This window comes from Saccoglossus kowalevskii, chromosome 2, assembly GCF_978046115.1.
Source record: "Saccoglossus kowalevskii chromosome 2, keSacKowa6.1, whole genome shotgun sequence".
Classification (NCBI taxonomy): Eukaryota; Metazoa; Hemichordata; class Enteropneusta; family Harrimaniidae; genus Saccoglossus; species Saccoglossus kowalevskii.
This window is the reverse complement of record NC_140642.1, coordinates 19857690-19885021: the sequence shown is the minus strand read 5'-3', so window position 1 is coordinate 19885021 and position 27332 is coordinate 19857690. Positions and strand designations below refer to the sequence as shown.

Genomic DNA, 27332 nt, shown 5'->3' with positions numbered 1-27332 from the left:
CTTTGAATCGTTTAGTTCGGAAGAACTGTTATGTTTTCAGCCTTCTGGTAGCTGTATAGCTGGTAAATTCGTATTCGCCAGCCGAGTTCTGCATGTTTGTCTTATTCTTTGCGCAGACGTCAAAATTTGGCTGAGGAAAAGGCCGCCGAAGTTTCAGTAGGTCGACCCTTCGATCGGCTCCGCTCGACAAGACTGCATTGCGTGGATTTTGGAGGGGATCGCTTTTCGGTGCAGGTTTTTTTTTTTTCTAATGTTTGTATTGGAAGCGATCATATATAGATGGTGACCATTTGTTGGATGAAATAGAGCTATTTTATTCTGTTGAACCTGTCACACAGATGAACACCGTCAGTGAGTTATCAAACATAAGCCGGAGAGTAAACACGGTTACCATCAAGTGCGGATCCTCGCCTATGCTGTATTGTATGAATTACAACTATATATAGACTCGATGGTGTGTGCCGATGGTGTGTACACGAGGTGATCTCATCACGACCTAGTCGTTTATCAATCACGGCTACACTGATTCAGCTAAAAAAAAAAACGCGTTTAACTCAGTCATTCACAGTGGTATCGGTAGATCCCAAAAAACCTCAACATGGGTTGTGGGTCGTCCAGCCCCCAACAAACCGTGGCTACCATGAATAAACATGACAGTACTCTCAAACACGCTGAGAACAACAACCACGATCTAAATCATACGACAAATAACGGCGTGTCAAAACATACAGGAAACGGACGCCTGATCGAAAAGGACCCTTTGGACGTTAGGCCTAATAGTGGTAGCACGTACAGAGACAGCGGTATCGACAGTGCAAAAACCACCGATGACAGACGCATGAACGGTCTCGACAGGGAACCGACGATCGATGGTGAGTATCCAGGTAACATTGTATCAATGAAACCCCGCATAAAACTCTCGTTGTAGCTTCATAGGATATTATTTTGTAGACACTGTTGAGTAAATAACAGTGGGCAGCGCCGAACATCAGAGGTTATTGAGTTTGTCTACTAAGGCTCTGAACCTCTAAAATAGGTATAGTAACTAAGATAAACTCACAACACTAATCAGTATCACTATAATAAATTCCTAATTACGCTACAAATGTATCAAAATAACTGACTACAAATACTTTGTAACAAAGTGCACTGATCATACCCGCAGATATTTTATAACCACTTGTAAAATGACGTAAAATAAATTCGAAGAGCAATGTGATCAAAATCATATCAAATTTTAACAATAAAAGACAGCACAAATAAGAACGTACCGCCGGTGCAACTTCCGAAGTTGCCGGTAAAGGATCAAAAGAAGGAAATGTCCCATTTGAAAGAAGGTATTTGCAAAGCATACTAGTATGCATGGGAAGCACTTTGCCTCGCTGATATCAGTAGCTTTCGCGTACTTTTAAAGCAGGAAAATTGATTTCTAAGAAAGTGATTTCTCTTTTGTACTGGAAACAATTGCATTAGCGCGCTCTGTTGTTGATTTGTCACTTCACACAGGAAAAAAAAAGTGCCCCTATACCGGTGTTGAAACACTCCGACTTGTCTCACTCTTCCATAGTGTATCATTGAGATGCCGTGAGTGGTCTGCGTGTGACTTAATTTCTTCTCCCAGTTCCTTTATGAAAAATAATGGAAGTTGGCGTAATACAATCACATGTTCTTCCGTTCACGACTCTTGCGCCCGTGATTGTCCGATTTAGCGTCCCCATTGTGAATAGTCTGGCTAGCAGCCTCGTATTGTTTGTCAAATCATAGACCCTCTAACAGAAACATGGCCTTAATTAGCTCCATGGTCAACCCGAAGATCTGTATGGTACTGTAGTTCTATCAAGTCGGTATTGACTGCTGTACTCCATTTACTAGTACTTGATAAATCTATTTTTTCCTTCATGCCTAACCAATGAAAAAGTAAGTGCAATATTGTTTTCACCAAGACTTTTATTATTTATTTTATAGTGACGAAAAAGGTTAATTTGTCAAAAAATACTATAGACATAAGTTAAACGATGGTTAAAGGATGGCCACAAGGACGCTAGCGATTGTTAAAGGGCGGCAGTCGTCGTGCTGCGTCCTGTTCGATATGTGACTCATAGCGACATATACAGCGTGTAAAATAAATTGTTTATTTACATGAAATTCGAACACGCGCTGCGCGATGACCATCGCGCTTTAACAATATATTACTGCAGATTTGGCAGTGTTTTTCTGCAATCTCATTGTAGGTTGTGTTTTCACAGCATATATGTGTTACTGTAAAATACTTTATTTTCGCTTGGAATTAATTTTTGCTATTTTTGCTGAAGGAATGGTTCAGTGAAAATACACAACACCCAATAAGTCTTTTCTGCGAAAATTAATTCTACTGAAAATAAAGTATTTTACACTATATGCAATATACACTAGTAGAAAAATAATGGGCCAATGGCATGTAGAAACTGCACCTGACTCGTGCATGTATCATAGTGAACTACATGTTGCTTAAAACCAAAAATCAACTGCTTAACTCCTTCAGGAGAGAGAGAATGTATCAACACAGCTCGTTGATCTAGAAATCATTGGTTTGAATCATGGGTGTTGTTGCTCAAAAAGAATGTCCCATTTTTAAAGGGTGGTAGTCATTGTGCCTCGCATGCTCGAGATATATGGGTCTAATATAAACAAAGTTGGTGACTTTGACTGTTGCACAGATCAATGAGTACAAACTGAAACGTTACCAAGCTGTAATTAGGTAATTTTAGGTGACTGGAAGGTATCAAAGGAGTCACCGGCGGTAGTTATTACAAGTCCCGTCCAGGTCAATCCTCATGTTGCAAAATATTTTATTTTAGCTGGAATTAATTTTCACTGAAAAGACATTTTAGGTCTTTCGTATGGAATTTATTTTCACTGGTTTTGGACGAGTTGAATGTAAAATATAGGAAAAAGCTATATTCGCTGGATTTTATTTTCACTGAATCACTCCTTCAGCGAAAATTAACTCCAAGCGAAAATAGCTAGAGGAATTGTGGGACCGGAATTGTGTACTCTCAACTTCAATCTTTGTTTTAAAAAACAACCTTTCCTGTAAATAAAAGAAGCTAGTAAACAGATACTGGGAGTTGCTTACAAAATGCTTATTAAGGGTTGACTGCAAGGGAGCTAGGATGGATATAAAAAAAAAAAAAAGGTTTAAAAAAGTTACAGGAAATTAGAAAATTACAGAAAATAAATGTATATTTCTAATGATCAATCCCTGTGTCTAAAAAAACTAAAGCCTTATTTATATGTGCTAGACTGCGTTGTAAGTATTCCCTATCAGCAGGTTAAATCACCGTCCCTCAGGGATGGCGGTTAAACCTGCTTTTTGTTCATATGTTGCAGTGGTTTCACATTTAACACTTTCACTTTTTCACACCTTATTCACACCACTGGATTGCTGGAATTGTTTTAACCCTGAGAACTTGTTCACACATGTCTCAATTTATGGGTGAACACAAAATCGACTAACCCGTGTCAAGAACGTGCAAAACATGTTTTTCAACAGTGAGTTAAAACATGGAGGTCTCTTTCATACCTCCATGGTTAGAATAAACTTGGTGTAAAATCCTGTGTTTTAATACAAGTGCGAAAACAGGGTAATAGCATCATTTCAATTACATTAATAGGGTTACATGTAACCTCATATTACATAATAACTTGTTGCTTTAGCCACTACTAATCTCTGCATTACATCCTGTATGTGTGCATTAATTGTTTAGTTAATAGCCATCTCCTATAGTGTTTGATATTGCATATCAAATGATGCTCTGTCTCTCACCTCCCACTTACTGTGGAATACTTAATTTTCGCTGGAATTTATTTTCGCTAAAAAGGCTTTTTGGGCGTTTTGCTTGGAATTTATTTTCACTGATTTTTGATGAGATTAATGTAAAATATAGGAAAAAATGTATATTCGCTGGATTTTATTTTCATGGAATCATCCCTTCAGCGAAAATAGCGAAAATAAATTCCAAGCAAAAATAAAATATTCTACAGTAGTTTACTTACAGACCGTATAGAAGAAAAAAAAAACATGGAATTGTCAACTTTCATGATGTAGTATATCATCTGAAGCTTTGATTAATGATCAAACTACAATTAGTAAATGTACAATGTTAACAATTCACATTTGCACATTGACCACTTTTGTTGACTTGAGTAATATTTTCAATATAAACAGGAAGTATTTCATGTGTATTTTAAGATCAGTTGCATCACGGTTACTAAAAAAGTAACCGTGGTTGCACCACAGGCACTCTACTAGTAGAGTGACTGTGGTTGCATCAATTAGCAGTGAATTTGTATATGGGATTACCATTAACATAGCATAAAAAAAAAGCCTTACTTTCTCTAGAGTCTATGGTTTACTAGATATTATGCCACAAATTTTTTTTTTTTTTGGGGGGGGGGGAGGCTCATTTGGCATTTATGTGAATTTATTAATTGTTTTTTAAAAACAAAATGAAAATTATCTCATTTACCATGGCAATATGGCAGCATTATATAATTAGAAATTATTGCTATTACACCCAGACAATGCCAAATTCATGCACTGGTATGTATTTGCAGTGTTTGTTTCATTTCCAATTGAGTTGTTTTATTCAGTATGTCAATTGTCTCAAAGTTCATTGTAGTGACTTCTATTTCTAATGAAATGAAAATAATTTGACAGTTATACTTTCAATATGATTAATTTGATTGTTTCTCCTCAGTTGGGGTCTTATAAACTAACAAAATTGGAATTAAATTGACCTACATGAGGTAAATAAATTTTGTATTGATGACATATTAAGAGTATTCACCTATAGTGAAACAGGCTAGTTAAGAATATCAAAATGGTGATCAATTTATTCTCAATTACTTATGCAAATTATTCCATTGGTGTGGTATGGTATATGCGCCACATTCTTATAAACCCTATACTCCTTTACTGTGATGTGATCTTTTAAAGGAAAAACAGAAAATTGGAAAGTTTTGATGGAGTTGTCATTGAATCTATTCTCGAGGGCGGACATCCGGGCATTTTCACCGCCTGGCAACCTTCGCAGTGAAAACAAAAACCAAAAACTCGCAGAAAACGGTACTTTGCGATGGTTGTTGAGAGTCCCCTGAACAGTGTAACAAGATTAGCCCTACGTGTGTAACATATATGAATTTGGTTGTTCAGGATTACTTCAAAGTTGAGTTTGTGTTGTTTGCTCGAGTTTTCACCGGCTCCACCGGCGTTCCACAGCAGCGCGCACAGAGCCCATAGAAATATGTGGTACAGTGGTGCGCGTCTTAGCAACGTAGAACGTCCGTGGCGTAGCTCCGCCCCGAGGATATAAGATACCATCCCTCTTAGATATGGTACTACAGTAAATACTGTGGAATACTTTATTTTTGCTGGAATTAATTTTCGCTGAAAAGGCTTTTTGGGCGTTTTGTATGGAATTTATTTTCACTGATTTTTGATGAGTTTAATGTGAAATATAGGAAAAAAAGTATATTCGCTGGATTTTATTTTCACAGAATCATCCCTTCAGCGAAAATAGCAAAAATAAATTCTAAGTGAAAATAAAGTATTCTACAGTACACTGCCTTTTGTAATTGGTGTTTCTACTGAGGATTTTTAACTATTTCAACACCAGTTCCCTCAATTCATCACAAATTCACAAAATGATCTTGTTTATAGTCTGCACTTTCCTTCAGAAGATTTGGACAAAAATAACCACATTTTTTTTAGTAAAAACTGAAAAGTGACTAAAATTTTGTCCGTTGGTTACAAAATTAGGGTTCATTTCCAGAAATATTGAGGAATATAAGAAAAAATTGCAGACAAATTTTGGCGAGAAAGTCTTGTGGTGAAAAGGTTAAGATGTTGGTTCTCACTGCCATGGTGATATCCATCTATGCATTAGCAAATTGTACAATTGTGTACATTAAAATATGTTTGGACATCAAAGTTAATTTGAATTTTTTTTTGCAATCTATTTCAGCATCACCTGTAAATCAGAATGCACCATCAGAACTGAAAGCATAGCACTATTAGTTCTAGACTATTTTTGTTTAGATACCTACTTTCAGATGTCACTTGATTGACCTAGCAAACTGATGTTCAGTTCTACGTCTGCATACTAATGCATTACACAGTTAACTGATTTTATTGACTTTTGTCATTGCTAGGTCTTCGTTGCATTAAATTGTATAGAATTTCTTTAAAGAACATGATTCTAGAATCTTCTTGGAAAATAAGCAATACATTTCTAGAAAGAAAAAAAAATTAAACCTAGATTCAGAAAAAAATATATATGTGTTTTTGGTCACAGTGTGCATCAGTAAAAGAATTTTAGAAAAATAAAAAAACAATTAAGTTATCATAAAAAATAAAAGTGCAAATAAAAAACCCTGTACACATTTATTTTGAAAAGTAATTGACTAGAAACTTCATTCTTTTTTTCTGACTTCTTCTAATTAGTGGATTCTCACTGATAAAGGCAACAAAATACATGCATTAAGGTATCAGGATCTTGTTAATATTCAAGACATGTTTTAAAGTCAAGATACTATAATCAAAGTTAAATGTGTAACATCACTGATTCTTTATTTGATGCAGAAAAAATAGATGAATCGATTACCATGGCAACTAGGAATAGTTATGATAATAAAACAGGTTTTTATTTTCAATTTTTTCACATTAAATATGTCTAATCATCCCAAAATGCAGCATTGCTCTCACTAATTGAATGGTGATAATTATATATTAATTTGATAATAGTTTATTTACCATTTGTTGTTGTTTCAAATTCCTTATAAATCACAATGTGTTTTCTGAATATTAAATTTCATGCGAACCGTGTAAGATTATAGTAGTTTTTATCAAAAAAGATGGAAAACGATATTTATATTTTAAATCACTGTTAATACTATTTAAACTTTGAGGCAAATTAATGACAAATCTGTGATTACCATTATAAAATACAAAATTTGTATGTGATTTAATTTCACAAGTTCTCCCAAATTCCTTATACAGTATTTATTGTTCTGATTGATCATAGTGGAACAGGACAGGTGTATAGGTCAGATGGATCATGCCATTAAGTTTAATTTTGTCAATGTTCTAAACAAAATACAAATTTGAATACAATTAGCAATAATTTCCTCATTGGCAGTTATTGTAATGTGTCAACTAATTTTACTGAGTTCAGTAATATGGAAAATGCTATTAAAGCTATTGTGAACTGCACACAAAAAACAAGCCATGAAGATTAAATTTCAAATAAAATAAAATAATATACATGCTTTTCTGCAAATATCAGAGGTGTGTATGGTCAAACTATATAATATTTGAATGATCCAGTATCTAATTACTGATCCAAATTAATTACAATTTTTGGTTGGAGATGGTTCTATTGGAGATGTATTTCTGATAGTGCAAATACTCACCATTTGAAAACATAAGAAAAAAAACATTCTTGAATTTTTAAAGGGCGGCAGTCGGCGCGCAGCGTCGTGTTCGATATGAGACTCATAGCGATGTATACAACACATGTTAAATACATTGTTTATTTACATGAAATTCGAACACGCACTGCGCGACGACCACCACGCTTTAACTATATGTACCTATATCAACGGGTACATTGACAAAATAAATTTGTGTAAAAAAAAAAATTCTTGCATTTGAAATACATGGTTGAATGACTAAACCCATTACATTTACGTAGTATAAGATAGCTTAAGATCTTTAGGCAGAGAAAAGTCAGATTTCATATTTCCTGATATACCCAATTGTTAATAATGTCTGCTATCAGTTGTTTCCATGGTAACAGTTGGATGACTACAAACATTTGGAAATTCTATTCATCTTTTAATGTCATAGTACGAATAATTCATATGCTGTGATATGCGTGATGTTTCTCATTAATTGCGATGTTTTTATTTTGGACGTACATTAGCCACCTGTATCCGACAGGTGAAAGGAAAAACAGTCGTAATAATCATCCATAAATAATGACGTCTGGACTTTATGAGTCTTTAAAATCGTTGCTAGCAAATAACAAAAAATTATCAAAGCGTGTGTCCATCCTTACCTGAACTAAACAGATCGTACCTTGGTGAATATAAAATGGTCTGGATTAATACAACCAAAGAAGATGAGTAGAAATTATTTCATGATAACAATTAAACCTTTACCTCACTAAAACCCAATGTTCGCAAAGATGGTTTAATTGTTGTATTCAACTCTTTTTCTGTGAATAGGTATATTTTATTTTATGTTTTCCGTTCACGTCCTGTGATTGCCTATTTGAGCTAACAGAGAATTCAAATAAAAGGAAATCTTCTCTTACAACATTCACCTCTCTGGAACCATCTAATAATTACGATATGTTCACATTGTTTTTGTGTAAACAATTTCTTGCAGAAGTCTGGCTACTGTTTCCATGGCAACATCTCTACGTGATACAATCAGTGTCCTTGATTCTCATTATCTTACCCAAGTTATTAAATTTCCTTTTAAAGGTAGCACAGGAAATTCAAAAAACTCAAACAAAAAAAGCAAATTTATTACATTTTTTTTTTAGAATTGTTATCATCTACATTTTAGAACGCTATCGACGTTTTTATAAAAAATATTTATAATTGTTTTGAAATTTCAAGATGGTTGAAAACTTTTCAATCACTATGACTTAGTAGACAAGGATTGACAGTATATTATTCAGTCAGTGTTGTCTTTAGCCAACAATCTGCTTACTGGTAAAATCTTTTAATATTTTAGAATTTAAACACTATTCATACTACTTCAAAATATTCGTCTGTGAACAATTAATTTGAAGCATTTAGAATTTTTTTTACGGAATTTACGTTTTTTCATAAATTGGTCATGATTGAGGGAAAGTCACAGAGACTCATGGCTATTACAGGCATTACCAAAAGGTTATATCCAACGGGCAAATTTTCTTTAGATGTGACTGTAATATCAGGGTTTTCCTGGGATAGTAAATGTGTTATAAATTTCATATAGATTTCTCAAAAAACATGCATAGCATTTTCCATCAATACTACACTGGGATTCAGTATATTGAATTGGGTTGCAGTTCAAAATTAGACTTTCGAATCACAAATACATGAATGTACAATCAAATGTTTGCATGTATGATGTTCAGTAATTCTTCAAACTAGTGTAATATTGGATATGTCAGTATAAATACAGTTTATAATCGCAAGTCTACGTTATATTGACGAAAAACCCAATAACGACACAAGCTTAATATTGATTTTTGTACTTATAGGTGATTTAATGTCAAATTAAATTAAATTAAATTATTATAGAACTTGTATACTGGTAGTCTTAGATTTGATTGACAGTGTCAGTTCCTAACCCTCGGTTTATGAATAAGTCTGATTTATTTATTTATTTATTGGAGTGAACCTAAGTTTTCTGAAACCAATCTAATAAACGTGATCACAGTGTGTCTGCAGTGTTCCGTTTTTACCTATGCGTTGTTATAAAATATGCAAAAACTCGCTTATTTTCGCTTTCATCAGATTTTATCATACATCATATCCCACAGCGTTAATATCCATTGATGTACCTTCATTTATTTTGCGATTTAATTATTTAAGAGCAATCCTAACACAATTTCACGATAGTGGGTGCAACTTGCTGTCCTCAGTTACAGACCTCTATGAAATGGCTGACTGTGATTCTTGCCTCTTGTGAAAATAAAGGGGTTCACGCTATAATTCTCCAAGCATGTACGTCATTCTAACTGATTTGTCCACAACTTACAGCAACAGGGGATCTATAATAGTCTTTTGTAATCCCTTTTAACCAACATATGGATTTCGTGATCTAAAATTGGGAAATAATTGACTTGAAGTCAATCAAATGGCATGCATTTCTATAGACCAGATAAGTCTGTAAACAAGCTATAGATTAAAATAAATATGGGTAATAAGAATTGTGGTCAGCTTTATTATTGGGTGCCGTAGAATACTTAGCTACCGGTATTATTAATCTATTATATGGGGATCTAAGTACAACCAGAATAATAATATATTGATTAAAGGAATTGATCTCAAAAAAAACCTGCAGTTTCTTTCATGAAAATGTACAGTTTATTTAGAAATGTAAAACCGATGTTAAAACGTTTTTTAGCTTCTACTCAGCATTTGATTTCTCCACCAATCATGATTACTGTGGAATACTTTATTATCGCTGGAATTAATTTTCGCTGAAAAGGCTTTTTGGGCATTTTGTATGGAATTTATTTTCACTGATTTTTGATGAGTTTAATGTGAAATATAGGCAAAAAAGTATATTCGCTGGATTTTATTTTCACGGAATCATCCCTTCAGCGAAAATAACAAAAATAAATTCCAAGCGAAAATAAAGTATTCTACAGTATATTAATTTGTTTGATTGAATATTGAATCAATAAATTAGGAAGGGTTTTTAGGTGGAATTTTTGCCATTGACTTGCAGCTGGGGGTGGTGGCAATCTGGATGATGACTGTTAAGCATAGACCTTTCTAGGTCTATTTGTTAAGTGACTTTGATTCAAGGTCATAACAATGTTAATTTAGGGTAAAATCTGTAATATTAGGTTTTTTTTTGTTCTATTCTACAGGGTTCGCCTCAGGGCATTATAGAGTAGGGGTTTGCAACTGTTACATTTTGGATAAACAATAGAACCAACTTAGCATAACAATGAATATAATATAAGTCATTAACATATTCAATTGTTATGCAAATTGTCTGATACTGTGTGCAATATTTGTGGGAGATCTGATTTTACAGTTAAAATAATATGAGTGAATGAAAATGAGCTGAATTTTTTATTTTTAATCTGAAATTATTTTGGTTTTTAACCCTCTCCCCTCCCCATATGATCTACCTGAACAGTGTTCACGCTTTTGTGTTGCCAAGATTTTTAGAATTGCCGACCAGAACAGGTTGTACATTATGAATAGTACATTGACAGGTAACCTATTACACCTGCTTCAGTTCATATTTCAGTGTAGCTGCCTTAAGTTGTCACTATAGTGTTAAATGATCCATGTCAGGGCAGCCAGCAACACACTGTTTGTTTGCACACACACGTGACTGCAAAAAGTCAACCTATATGCCCCTTGAGACATTGGTGATTTAATCTGGCTGCTTTGTTGTTGAAATGAAATCCTAGGATATACCTAGAAGAAAAGTAACTCACTGTGAGTCAGTGTATGAGAGATATGGTATATAGTATGAGCTTTAGTGTTAATGGCAAAACATGTGAATATAAATATGTGTCTCTAGAAATAGATAAGTACTCATAAATTAATAAAAAGATACGGATCTCATAATCTTGTGTTCACGCTAAAAAGTGGCAGCCACTAGGTAATGCCAACAATGGTGTTTACCCAGAGGTACTGTAGAATACTTTATTTTAGCTGGAATTAAATTTCACTGAAAAGACTTGACAAGTTGAATGTAAAATATAGGAAAAAAGGTATATTCGCTGGATTTTATTTTCACTGAATCACTCCTTCAGCGAAAATTAATTATTTTACAGTAGGTAATGATTCAGTTGACTGTATTTCTGTCTTGTCTGTCTTCTTTTTTTTATCTATTTGTGTCTTTGACTCAACTATTTTTTTTTTTATTATTATTATCACCAGTTTTTTTAATTGTAGTTTTTGTTTGTTTGTTTCTTAAACCATTGTTGTGCTTTGGATAGTAATTTTTGTAAATTTGTATGTTTTAAATATGTGTTCTAGTAGCTCAGTGTAGCCATTTTAATTCCTTCGGAGGAATTTTATGTGTTTCAATCAAACTAAAACTAATTCTCAATAGTTGTCAACTCTCCGCCATGTTAATAATAATATACATACTTATAAATGTGTGTGAACAAGAACCAGATCTTGAGTTTAACAAATGCTGAATTAAACGTATAAACAGAGCAAATTTGTTACTAATAGTGCAAATACAGTTCATTAGATACTTTAAATAGAGTAAATACAGTGATACTATGCACACAAAACTATATAAATTATTTATTAATCTGTGTTAACATCCTGCTTGTTAAAATCAGACTGTGATTTGTAAACTCTGCATTGTTATGAACTTTATTTTTAGGTATGATAAATGGCAAACGGGAAATAACAGACATCCATTTTACTTGTTGAAATGTTTGTTGTATTTGAGTATTTCCTCCAAAGTTCATTTATTTCAAACTAAATGCCAGTTTATTGTTCAGTGACTGATTACGTCTCTTAAATTAAATTAAAAAACTTGTTCTAGTATCTATTACTTTATGATGGACTAGATTGATATAGGATATAGAAAAGACCTTGATCAGTATGCACATACAAGAAAAAAAATTCACTGAGTTTAAGCATGAAACTATAAACCCCAGGAAGAACAACCACTTCGTTTCCTTTGAACTATGATAGTTGCCGCGATGTCGAATGTTTATTTTGACTGTTTATTTCGTCGCATTAAAAAATAAGCCGATTTACGCAAATGAACGTTTGTCTCCGACTATCGGTCATTTTCGGGCGACTTCGGGAGATCACGTGATCGAGTTGTTTCGGTTATAGCATAAAAAAACAATGGCGCCAAGACAAAAACACTGATAAATGAGCGATATTCAACGGGAAAAAAAAACACATTGCCACTTCTGGCGATCGAAGGGAAACACGGAATAAGTCGGGATATCTCGACAACAAACAACATACCAAACCCCATGTTTCGCAAACTTTCGCAACCTTATTTTTTCGAGGGTTGAAAAAAACAAGAAGTAATCTAAAAACGACATTGAAAATTATGAAAACTCGCTAAAACTCCGACCCGTTGCATGATTTCCGGTACACTGAAGGTCACCCTGCAGACCGACTTGTTTGCGCATGCGTAGTGAACGAAATATTTTACTGCGCAGATATGAAATTTTTTTTTCAAGTTTTTCGTTTCCAGCAAAGCGGTTGATACGGGCGTATCAGTGGCAACTAACATGGAGTATGACTAATGTTGTGGAAACAAAAGCGAAAGCACTGTAAGATAAACTAAGACAAAGGTTTTTTTAATCCTCTTAGTTTCGTTGTTCTTCCTGGGGTTAATAGTTCCATGGTTTAAGCATGGAATTATAAACCCCAGTAGTTCCATGGTTTAAGGTAGCGAGGACGGAAAGAGGACTAATAATTTCATTTGCTATGTTCACACGGCAGAGCCGAACTAGTACTCCTCCCACAGATAAACAGGAGATTATCTCAAATGCGTTCATACGGTCGGGAGCTGAACGAGAGCCGAGATCTGCCATAGTTCGATTCAGTTCGATCAGAGCGGAACGGAACAGTGCCCTCAAAAAAAAACATGGCTGAAAATGATGTTGGTGTCGTGCTAAATCTACTAGAAACATGCCGTGACCACTTCTATGATTTTTACCTCTGGTGTCTTCAAAATGTTTCTTCATTCTTTTCTTTTTCATTGGATCTGTTCAGTCCTTCTTTCAAGTTTTTGTCGCATAATTTCGTATGCCATTTTGCTGTTTCCCGTTGATCTGTCAATCTATCGCAGTATTTCTTTACTCCGCCAAAATAAATATTAGGGCGTGTACCTCTTCGTCAAATCAGGAGTTGCGTGAAGTTACGAACGATGTTGTCTCCACCATAATGAGAGGTTACTTGAAAAGACGATTGAGGCGTGATTTGGGCTCCGATAGTTGGGCCCTGCATATACACAGTCAGGGCCATGTTGGGCTCAACCCTATCGGAGTTCAACCCTGAGGGTTTAAGCCAAACTTGGCTCGAGCCGAACGTGTATACACAGCCATATTTGCTGGCTCAAGCCGGCTCGAGCCGTAGGGCTCCAATAAAATGCTGTCGTGTGAACGTAGCAATTGTGATTAGAACAGGAGAATACGATTGTATATTTTTCATGTTAATATTTGCTCAGGGGATTAAGTTACAGACATTCCTGTGAACCTCCTAAAAAATAGTTTTTGACTCCCATGTGCGAAGCACAAAATGGGAGTCTTTGCAGTTAGTGTGTCTGTATGTATGTGTGTGTGTGTGTGTATGTGTGTAATGTGTATGTGTGTCCGACTGCTATCTCAAGAACCATACATCGGTTTTTGATGAAACTTGGTGCATAGATGCTCTGGGCCAATTGGATTTTGATGAAACTTGGTACATAGATGCTCTGAACATATGCGCAGATTTGATTAGTTTTTGGTAAAAATCCGTGCACATTAATTACCTAATTTGCATGACAATTAGCTATTTTTTAGTGGTTCCATGACTGTTCCACTGATATCTAAACAACCACTCATTGGATTTTGATGAAACTTGGTACATAGATGCTTTGAACTAATGCTAGGTTTTGATTAGTTTTTGGTAATAATCCGTGGATACTAATTACCTAATTTGCATAATGATTAGTCAATTTTCGTTTTTTCCACTGATATCTCAAGTACTAATCATCACATTTCAATGAAACTTGGTACATAGATGTCATATGACACTGCACAGACCTGATAGTTTTTATGGTAATATCAGTACATATAATTACCTAATTTGCATAATTAATTAATTTTTAGCTTTTGATATAAGTAGTGAGTATTACATTTCAATGAAACTTGGTACTTACATACTCAAGGACTATGCAGAGATTGATTGTTTCCGATAAATATTTGTGCATATTAATCACCTAATTTGCATAATTAGTTAATTTTCAGCTTTTCCACGGGTATCTCAAGTACTAATCATCGCATTTCAATGAAACTTGGTACATAGATCCTTTAGGACTATGCAGAGACCTGATTAGTTTCAGGGTAAATAATTGTGCATATTAATTACCTAATTTGCATAATTAATTTTCAGCTTTTCTACTGATATCTAAAGTACTAATCATCACATTTCAATGAATCTAGAATTATGCAGAGACCCAATTAGTTTTTGGTAAATATTTGTGCATATTAATCACCTAATTTGCACAATTAACCAATTTCCAACTTTCACACTGATATCCCAGGTACTAATCATCACATATCAATGAATGTTTATACATGGATGCTGTAGGACAATAGACAGACCTGGATAATTGTGGGTTAAAATCTGTACATATTAATTACCCAATTTGCATAATTAACCAATTTTAAGCTTTCACACTGATATCTAAAGTACTAATTTCCATTTTAATGAAACTTAGTACAAAAAAGCTCTAGGACAATGTACAAACCTAATTAGTTTGGGGTAAAACTCTGTTCATATTATTTCCCTAATTAGCATAATAATTCATAATTTTTTGGTTCTAATCACATTTCAATTAAACTTGGTACATAGAGTTTTTGTTACATTGCGCAGACCTCATTAGTTTTACAATCAAATCTGTTCATGTTAATTTTCTGATTTGCATAATTAGTTTTCAGCTAAGTAATTTCAAATTATATTCAATGTGCCTCCAATACTCTCAGCACATGGGAGTTCTTTCTAAGCTTTCTTTGATTTTTTTATGCGTAGTTAGCCATTTCTGGTTGTTCGTTCTTTGTATGAGTTTGATTTTTTCAGTGTTGCTTTATAAGATAATGATCTTCTAAACTAGGTCTTGGAATTTGCCTCATTGTTCTGGAGATATAATCTGTTGAACTTTAGATGGTGTAGTTTGTGCATCGTTATAGCATAAAAGCATAGACCTTAGAATGAGATCTCATTCTACGGTCTATGACAAAAGGAAGTGTTAAAAGATGACATTTTCCATAGTTGCAATAGTCAAAACTTACCGGTAATTTCCATAAAAAAAACAATAAAACATTTCTGTGTATTTGGCTGTGGAAAAACAGATAATTAATTGCAAAATGTATACTATTTTGATAAGACTTTATACATATACAGGTATCTGATCTACAAAGACTTTTATAACGTGAACAATTGGTGGACTATCTCCTAGAAAGTGACATAACCAAAAGTGCATGCTAACTTCAACAAGACAGTGTATAGCACAACTAGATTATTCAAACCCTTTGTTATGTTAAACAGATTGAACAGTATACTAGTAATCAGTTCGGGCCATCATGGCAACATACATTTACTTATGGGATGTACATGCCTTACTCTCTGCCTATGGAGAGTGTATCGTTATCTAATTTGTTAAACCAGGTAACCATGGAAATACAAACCATGTTATAACCATGGAACTAGAAACCCCATAATAGTTCCATGTTATAACCAAGTTAGCGTTAAATGTTTGCCTACCGAAAAAACAAATTGAATCTAGCTTTCATGTGTGGTTGCTGTTTTGTTATGTAATATGTGGAGACTATACTAGCGTATGCTACACTGTATCACAGTCTCTCATTACTGGAAGGGTGTCGTTATACGAATTATGTTTTTGCATACACGTATAGGATGCCACTGTCACGATTTCTTTTTCGCAACATAGAAAAAAATTCAATTATACTTTCTTCGTCCCCATCGCGCTTTGATACGAAATAATATGAGTGTCAACATTGATACAACATATCACGTCAACGTTCGGACCGTGTGGACAAGCTTGTTTGTTATGCAAACACTGCCAGTAAGGTCTTGCATAACACTGTCTATAGTGAATGAACAAACACTGATATTGTAGAAAAGCGTTTCAGTGATGAACCACATGATAAAAAGACACTGAGAAAAGCTGGAAATTTAAATACTGTCAAATATTTTAGCTGGAATTAATTTTCGCTTAAAATACTTTTTGCGTGTTTTGTATGGAATTTATTTTCACTGATTTTTGACAAGTTGAATGTTAAATACAAGAAAAAAGGTATATTTGCTGGATTTCATTTTTACCAAATCATTCCTTCAGCAAAAATAAAGTATTTTTCAGTACTATTGCCAGAATTTTTATTTGTGCTTTGAATAACAGTCAGATTACAAAGGTGGTCAACAAATCAGTATGCAAATTAAATCCTTCTTTTTTCTGTTTCATCACTCAACCTGGTATGTGTAAATGTATGGAGGATGTGTTTACTCAAAGCTGGTTTCATGAAAATAAACCAAAATTACATACCAAAATCACAGCGCACTGTAAATTTCGACCAACGATCTAGAAAGTACCGGGTACAATATAATGTTTAATATTCTGAAATTTTTTCGAGTTTTTCCCATCATGCTACCTTAATATTTTTTTAAATCTGTAGGGATATTCACTAGCTTTTAATTCCACTGGTTTTTAAGTAAACAATACATTTTATAATTGTGCAAAAATGTACTGTCAATACTTTATTTTAGCTGGAATTAATTTTCTCTGAATGGACTTTTTGGAAGTTTTATATGGAATTTATTTCCCTAAGAAAAGTTGTTTTGAAAGATCATAAATAACTTTTGTAGTATCAGTAGCAGAAATGAAGCGACTGTGGAACGATTCCTCTGGCTTTTCCTTAGTTGTGTCTTTCATTTCGCGGAGCACTCTGCTCTTTATTGAGTCGAATGAATCAATGGGTTGTCATGTTCACATGTCCAATATTTATGATATAATTTAATTACACTACATTATACATGGGAAAGAGTAGACACCAGTGATATTTTTAGGATTTCACAGAAAAAAAGCTGTTTATTGTGCAGTAAATGCAAATGTAAGGTTAAAGCACCTGGAATAATTAACATAATGTTCAAGTTTAATATATCTTATTTCAGTGTCACACCGTTAATACCTTGAGTTTGATTATGATTTTTCAAATACCCCATGAAAGTCTTCTATGTTCTTCGTGTAATGATGTGTTACCAGTAGAATGCAAAGTATTTTCCATGCTCAATTGATGAATGCAGTCAAATCTTATGAGATTGTTAGGCTACTTGTTCTTTCACTTGTAATTAGTTTCAAGCTATATTAATTTAAATATGGCTGCCCCCATACTTAGTAAGTATTTATTATAACTTGTACACAACCGGACTCTGTCATTTACAAAAGTAAATGCACTACTAATAGAAAAAATTGGGCATTTTGTCAACAGTCAACTCTGTCTTTTATCTGAGAACTGATACTGTAGAATACTTTATTTTCGCTTGGAATTTATTTTCGCTATTTTCTCTGAAGGGATGATTCCGTGAAAATAAAATCCAGCGAATATACTTTTTTTCCCATATTTCACATTAAACTCATCAAAAATCAGTGAAAATAAATTCCATACAAAACGCCCAAAAAGCCTTTTCAGCGAAAATGAATTCTAGCGAAAATAAAGTATTCCACAGTAGTAGAGAAAATACGATATTAAATGCAGAAACAGCAAATTTATAACTGTTTTGTGAGATAAATACTTCTTATACAGCATATTGTACAATCAAAGACTCTTCAACAAACTTAATGTGAAGATGGGCCGCTAGGATTGAAAATAGATTCCATTCATCGCTCACATTGTCCCATGTAATGTGTTTAAGATGCAATCAAACATAAAACCTTTTAAAAAGAGTTATATAATGGAGTGATGTACCCTGCAGGTGTTTATTATTTTTAAGTGGTTCAACCACATGGTTTATTGCACTCTACAGTACATTATGTATACCTCAAAATGTCACTGTAGTGGAATAAGGCTAAGAACCCCACTTGCTTTAATTAACATTGACAATACGAAATGTAAAGTGGCAATTTAGGGTGTCTGAAAATATATAGAAAATAAAATAGGGTTGATAAGGTTACAATTTGAAAACAGAATTCTTCACAAAAATTTAAGATGAAAAAAATCCCTCTACACCCACACACAAAGAGAATAAAATAATTTGCATATATTTAGAATAATTATAATTATACCTATAAAAATGTGGGAAATCATAACATGTTTAAAATTGTCTTATAATTATGTGAATGTGCTCAAAGTCATCAACATTTCAACTATATTTCCTTAGTACAAATAAGATAAGTTTTTAAAATTAATGTGATTTGAGGCATTATTTTATGAAATATTTTTTGTTGAAAAAGAAACAAATAAAATATGATTCAACATGTACTCATTACAATTATTTCTTTTTTTTTCTGAATTAGTTAAAAAATCCATTGCCTATGACATTCCTTTGGAGGGAGATACAGGAAGCCTTGTTAAAAGACATCCACCGAAGAAATTCCAGGTAAATCCTTGATACTCTCAATTTTTCAATAAATTATATGAATTTCAGTGTACTAATGATTTGTGCATATGCATCTGGATTTAGAGTAGTATATAGTTATTATCTTATTTAAAGCATTACAGTCATTGCGTGGCACGTGTTTGACTTTCATTTGGTGTATACATCGATATTGGTTCCATATCGAACGTGACGTTTGCAAACGAATCTATCACTTTTAAAGGCAATATAGATAACTTAACTTTTTGAGCACATACATTGTCAACTTTTGGCACAATACATTCTGCTACACCCTCACATGAAATGTTGATAAAAATCAACAACCCTTTTGATTAAAAACTAAACGAAAATGATTATGAAATTTAGTAACATTTTTCAAAAAAATAAAAATATTTGAGTTTCGGACGGGAAATAATATCTGGCGCTCGAATGATTAATATTGATATTTCTACCTACAAATTATACACAGTACTGATATAGCATAAAATCTGAAACTCATTTTGCATTTGATTTAAAAATAAAAAATAAAAGTACCTGTACGTTTATCCATATTGCATAACACATGTACATTAGAATTTTCATAATCGTATCATTAGAGTTTGCTGCTGTAACCTCAGTTCTTAAGAAAATTATTGAAGCATGCTCAAAAACATTCAATGTTTAATATCCATTTTGTTGTTTTAAATATGCAACAGTCATTTCTTAAAACTCTTTAGTGAAATGCACCCTAAGTTGAATTTGAAAAATATGAAGAAAAAACACAAAGGCAAGCATGAAGTAATGCCTTAGTTTCTAATGAAAATATTGTGCTTGTTATCTGAAATATTGTAGTTTTTTTAAATATTGATATATTTTAAGAACTTGAGACTACAATATTATTTTTAGAAACTCATGCCATGAATAATAACTTTATTATTATATAATTTACCGTAGGTTTTGAGACCCAGGGATACCAATTTGACGGTTGATATGATGGCTGACAAGCAGAAAGTCACTGAAATTCGCAGACAGGAGGTAAAACATTTATACATTAAGGCAGGATATGTCCAGCACTTGAAAAGCTTTTTTTTTCTGTAACAGCATTAAGTCATTTTATGACATTTGTATAGAGAGCAATTAGCGAAATTGCTCAGCTTAAGTGGACATAGCATTTATATTGCTGATTTTTTGCGCAAGTTTGGATGCTGATTGAATGACAGTTAATTGTAAATAAAGTGGTCACGACTGAAACATTTGTGGCTGTTCGAAGTAGAGAAATATTTTGAAAACTTACTCGTGGGAATAGTCCTTGGAATGATTAGCTCCAGATAAAGTTGTTGTTTCTTCAACTATTTTTTGATGTATTTTTAATATTTTTTTATTATGAATCTACCTTTCCCCATAAGCCAGTCAAATTAATTGATATACATTAACACAAAAGCAAGTTGGACTATAAATATAACGACAAGGAAACTGACATTAAGTTAACCTAAGCAATTCTACTAAAGGCTATAATAATATCATAGCCCTACTGATTTATTTATGTTAACACTCTATTAACAACAACCAGCTTTTGATATACTCTGTCAGGAATATTTAAAAATCAAATTTATTCTATATAATTTTGCTCATTTACATAATTTATGAAATAATGATCAGACTTACTTAAAATTGCATTCCCACTTTGCAAATATGTAACCTTCGAAATGAGCTAAAAGCATAAAATGTGTTTAAAGCGCGGTGGTCGTCGCGCAGCGCATGTTCGAATTTCATGTAAATAAACAATGTATTTGAGTCCCATAACACGGCGCCCTTTAAATATGATACATGTAGTAGATATTCTGGCCTTTCCAACCCTTTTTAAGTATACTAAAGGGTCTTATCATTTATACAAGCATATCTACAATATAACTTAAAATCCCATACATCATCCTGTAAACATTCTTTAAATGGTTTCACATCTGTTGTATTGGACATGTGGGTCCCATTTTAAACATGACAGCCAAGTAATGTGTCATAATTGACACAATGATGAGATTAAAATGAAGATAACCTTGTGACTTCAATTGGAACCATGCATGCATAATTTATATAGAGCATATCCGTAATTTGATCAACCTGTGATATATCAGTGTCACACAGGAAATCTTGTAATGATGGCTCCATGTAATGCCAAAGATCATTCTGTACAGTAATATAGGCATTATTTTTGGGGTTAAATAATGAATGGTAATATTCAAACCACTCCGTTAAATGTCTGAAAAGGTCACCTAGGTTCTGTTTACTCAATATATTTTGATATATAAATATTTTAACATTACAAGAAAATAGTTCTATAGTAACAGATAACTGCACGGTACCAGAATCTAATACCCGAAATGAGAATAAAGATTATTTTTTTTTTTTGTTCTGAATTATTTATTAACTTTTTCTCTTTACTCACTCCTTAAGGAATTGCAAAAACGAGCAAAGAGTGCAAGACGTACATCTAAAAGACGCAAAGAAATAATGGCAGCTAGAGAATACGAAAAAGGACATCAAGAGAAGGTACAAATTATCAGCAGCATTTTTAGCTGTTAACATCTAAGTGATCAATTTTGTGTCTATCTAAAGTTACATTCCATTGCCCATTATAATTATGTTAATTTAATATATTTAATTAAAATAATTAAATAATAATATATTGATTAAAATAATATTTGTGCCGGAATTGAACCAATGTAAATGAATAAACAAAGGAATGGAAATGAAGCATATGTTGCTTGTTACATTGAAGTGATTTTAGAAATTTGAATTTTGTCAATCATTAAAGCACGGTGGTTGTCGCGCAGCGCGTGTTCAAATTTTATGTAAATAAACAATGTATTTTACACGCGTTGTATATGTTGCTATGAGTCCCATATCGAACAGGACACGGCACGACGACTGCCGCCCTTTAAAAATGGACTTTTTAGAAATCTGACCTTTAATGGCGGTGACAGGAGTATACATGTCATGACTTAATTCTCTGCACATGCAGTTAGATTTTATTCCGGGATTATTTCGTGTCCTTACAATGGATCAACTTTTATTGACCAGAGATTAATGTCTTCCTTTGTTGTAATCCCTCAGTTAAACCTTCCTGTCAGGCTCAGAAAAATCAAATATCACAGAACGATGGATTTACTGGATTTAAAACCCATTTATATTGAGGTGCCAGTAATGGTTGAAAATCATGACTGACGGCTTTGAAGTGCTCTGTTAACAAACTCACTAATTACGTGGTACTGTGATCTTTGTCAGGTGTATATTTTATCTGCTTGCCCATCTTTAACAACTTGTTATTGATTTGTTCTGTACGTGTATAGTGATGTAATCTAAAATAGCGAAGGTTATCTGAAATATATGTCTGTGGCATTTCTATACATGTATTCTGTCACACATCAAGGGAAATATAGAATTCTTCTCATATATTTAAATTGAATAGTAATAAATACTATATAATTTAATTTAATTTTTTTCCAATTTCATTTTGGCCAATGATTTGGGGAAACCTGGTATTTGAAGAATTAATGTTATTAAATCACCAACAAAAGTGAACATTATTTAACATAAATAATAATTATAAAAAAAAAATTAAATTCTATCAAAAATGAAAAAAATATATTTTCATCAGCTTGCTTCTTGGTGGAATATACGTTACCATTTCATAGTGATTATTCAAATTATTGAAACAACCTTACGTGTGTGACTCATTCGAACTTGATTGGCCTTGTTAAAATGAATCTTCAAGGCATTGCATATGACACTAAATGGATTTGTTCTGATTCACATAATGCGTCTAAGTTTGATGAAGCTTTGTGATATTATATTTTGTTCACAGTCTTCTTGTAGCTTTATTGTCCATATTGATCTTAGAAATGATCATGAATGTGATGTTAATTGTACTTGCATGTTCCAAAAAAGTCTTGGAAGTCAGAAAAATGTTTAATACAAACATATTTCATCTAATACTGTACATACTCAAAACAATAACTGTCAATTTTTTTCTTTTTTTTTTGCTTTTATAAATGTTATCAATTTTATTATATGAGGTCTTGCTATTCACTAAGAAATCTGTTTTTGATTACAATCCATAGTAACATGTGTTTTTCTTGCAAAAATATTAACTGCTTTACAGGGTACAATCACATACAAGAAATGACATCAGACATACATGACACGTACATGACCTTGTCCACATTTTTTTGTTATGTCAGTAAAATTGGTTTGCAATTTAGTAGTATGACACTGCTAACCGTTTCACTGGGGGGCTCGCTGTGTGTGGGACTAGTCTAGGCAAGTTAGGTAGCACTCATTGTTAGGCAGATTTCAGCTATGCATTTCAGACTGTTTGTATGGTCCCAGCAGCGTGCCCCCCCTGTTTTGCCAAATAAACGTGTGTTCTTATCTCTTTATCTGTTGTGTCATAAATGTACATTTTAACTTTTAAAATTTTTTCATAACAAATATTTGTGTCCTTTGATTTTGCCATAATGATGTTTGGTGATTAATAATAAATAATGTCACCAAGTTTATATATCGGTGGGGTTATTGTTTTTGTAAAATATTTATAGTATACACAACTCTGCATAAATTAAATACTTACAATGTATTGATCACTTTTATCACTATGTCAACTCTGTTAACTTATTTGGATATTTTTTTTTTTTAGATTCAACAAATTTCTGAAAAGATGGAAATTGCAGAGAAACAAAGGGCAAGGGCACAGCATGAAAAAATAGCCAAACAGAAACTGAGAGAAGAAAAAGCGAGACAGGCTAGAGAGAGAGCAAAACGAATAAAACAACTAAACAATGAAGAACTTAATTTTGATTTGGAGAAAGACGACACTTTTAATGCGAATGATGGTAAGAGCATCAGTCTTTAAGGTAGCAGGACTATTATTTGCGTACTTGTTTTCATCTTCTAATTGTGACTAAATGACTACAAATAGACCCGGGAAAGTATATATTTTTCGAATCGCCAGACTTCAAGCTTTTCACAAGTGTATTTTGCATGCCCGTATCTGCATTCTACGTCGCGTTACTCAATCAAAGGTGAAAAATTACTTTTTCTGTAAAAAAAATAATTACGCATTTATGCTGGCGATAAACGTCCATGAAGTAACAGCAAAGATTTTCAAGCTTGTTTATCGGCACAATCAATTTGTTTTCCCATCAAGGTCTGTTTTACCATGTGTAGGGGCATCCAAATGTGTAAGGCTATTAGAAACCAAAAAAATAAAGGAATGGGATAGCTATAATTGGATAAATTCGGCATATGATAACACCAAAATCGGAGACAAACCACGAATGTTTGGAAACACTCATTGTGTGTCAGATAGCTACTGATAACACATCCTAACATTGCTTTGTCTTGAGTTTATCTTTGAAACATATAGGCACACAGATTAAACCTGTGTTGTTGATTTTGGAAAACACTACTGAGGCTGCCTTGCTTCCCTTCAGAAAATATACATTTTAACCAACTTACATGACATTCTATGTTATGTTGACTTTATCATATGAAAGTTTATAGTGCATTTCATCAATTAATAAATAAATGTGAAAATCGTAATTTTCAACACAAATAATAGTCTCGCTACCTTAAGCACTGCTGATTATTGTGATTATTTCACTTCTCTATAAAATATATGTAAACTTGCACTTGCTTGGATTTATTTGCCCAATTTCTAGGACTACTTAACTAAAGTAGACTAAAGTGTGGTAATTATTTATTTACTCTATTCAGCAAGCATGTTTATTTTTGTTTATCTATGCTAAAAATAAAATATAATTAATGAATCTATTTTGTACTCATTGATATAGGAAAAGTGAAAAATTGTCATAATTAAGAATTAAGACAATGATTTCTTTACCACTGTAAGGACAATGCTTTTTGACAACGCGACTTTATAATATAAAATCTTAATTTATGCGTCTGAGAATTTTTGTTGCGGCTACCTCTTCTGAAGGTTGATATATATCCATTGAGACTTGGTATACAATTGGTATGTTTCAATTAATTCTACAGTGAAGAAATTATAGTTAAATTAATTCAAGCGAAAATATCAGTTTGACCTTGTTCTTAAAGGATGCCTATGAATTGACCCATTGAGTGTATCTTATTGATGATTTAGGAATATTTATCAACCTTACAATTCATGTTTGTTTATTAATAGATAATATTTATAATAATATTTATTTATTAATTTTTAATATTCCATAATCAATAAACAAATTTTTTTTATAATTATGATTGGTAATGATAATATAATGTATTTACTCTATTAAACATCTCTAGTAGATACACATATGAACTAAAAATAACATTTGTTATACTGTAGAATACTTTATTTTCGCATGGAATTAATTTTCGCTATTTTCGCTGAAGGAGTAATACAGTGAAAATACAATTCAGCGAATATACCATTTCCCCTATATTTTACATTCAGCTAGTCAAAAATCTATGAAAATAAATTCCATACAAAACACCCAATATGTCTATTCAGCAAAAATTAATTCCAGCTAAAATAAAGTACAAACTGAGACGTTACGAAGCTTTAACTGGGTAATTTCTTTGGTGATTGGGAGTCATGCCCAGGTCAAACCTCACACTTGTTATTTCCATTAGAACAGCACATTGAATTGTGGGAAAATTAATGTTTATCAACACAAATATCGCACATGCATGGGGCGATGTCCATGCACCGTCTTTTAAATTTCATGTTCTGAACTCTCCATTCCTCTATTGATGTTTCGTACATGTATGTACAGGTATGTATACAGGGTTGTATACAAGGATTACGGTAAATTTGGCTGACCAATATTATATGCAGGTGTTCAAGTGTTTTATTCATTCACTCACTCACTCACTCACTCACTCACTCACTCACTCACTCACTCACTCACTCACTCACTCACTCACTCACTCACTCACTCACTTATTTATTTATTTATTTATTTATTTATTTATTTATTTATTTATTTAGATGTGGATTCTTGGTTAGATGGTTACAATTCCAACCTTGCAGTTGACAGCAATGTAGCCTCTGCTGTGTCGTCAACGTCAGAAAGAATATATGATGGCAGAAGCAGTCCGGTGAAACGTTACAACCCCTTAACAAGTGCTGAGGCACGCAAGCGTCAGCTAGATCCCATGGACGATAACGATGAGTTTGAGATTGGCCAGGATAACCAGTGGGCTCAGAAAAGTCGCCAGAATGCAGGAAGTATTACACCCACAAATGATAATTTCTTTGATTCATGAGCTTTGGGATAATTAGTAACTTTTTTCTGATCCTAATTGATGAGGAATTCATTAATGAGAATCAGCTGTTCAATAATCATTCAAACAACAGTCATTGTTTGTTACGTAATAGCCGGACATAAATAATATTTCCAACATTATTTTACAAAAATTGTTCAATTTGAAAGAAAGTGTATATACTGGGTAATTCATTTGGTCAAAAATTTACAAATAAATTATATACAAAATTTTGGCAAGAAAAATGATGGCGTTCGAATGATTACATTTATTTTAATGGCTGATATGAACACCAAAATGCTACAAACAAAAACTTGTAATTGTAAAAACTTGATAAAAGACTCAATTGCGATAAAATCTGTATTTTAGTAGATTATAGTGGATCCCGTGGATCCACAGGTATTATGCATTTCAAAAATGCAGGTTAATAATATGGTGCAAGAAAAAAATCACAGCTGACAACAGCTAAGATCAGACATTTTATGATGGATAGGAAGTCCACTTTACATAACTTCTTAGCTCATGGATATTGAGAAAATTTGAATTATTGTGGGCGACTTTAAGACATGGTTATTCAAGAAATATATTTTTATAGCAATATTTGTTTTTAATATATAACAGAGATTTGAGATATTGATATGAAACATATATTGATGATGTAGTTTGCATATTTTAATATTTATATAAGATTGGTGCATTTCAGTACGTTGAATGTCAAGCCATTCCTGCAGATTCAAGTTTCTTCCGATGTGTGTATTTAATTTTATGTACTGCCAAGGTGAAATACAGTGTCCGACTAATTTACAACTTGGTATAAGTTGCAAATACTATCTCTCTACTTTTATCTGCTAACAAGTTCAACACTTGTAACTGAAGTGAAAACTAATAATTAATGAGACTAATTAACTGTAATTAATCTCCAAGGCATACTGTAATGTGATTGATGAGGTAGTTTAATTGTTTTTACAACAATCAAAAGA

At 32.9% G+C, this 27332-nt stretch overlaps 1 protein-coding gene across 1 annotated transcript; it reads left to right on the top strand.

The window, feature by feature from the left end:
* Window positions 1-26991, top strand: LOC100378369 (uncharacterized). The gene is made up of 6 exons (XM_002734765.4): window positions 1-872; window positions 19007-19089; window positions 20020-20100; window positions 21517-21612; window positions 23759-23954; window positions 26078-26991. The coding sequence occupies exons 1-6, from the start codon at window positions 599-601 to the stop codon at window positions 26353-26355; spliced, it is 1008 nt and encodes a 335-aa protein (XP_002734811.2). The 5' UTR covers window positions 1-598; the 3' UTR covers window positions 26356-26991.
* Window positions 26992-27332: the final 341 nt, after the last annotated feature.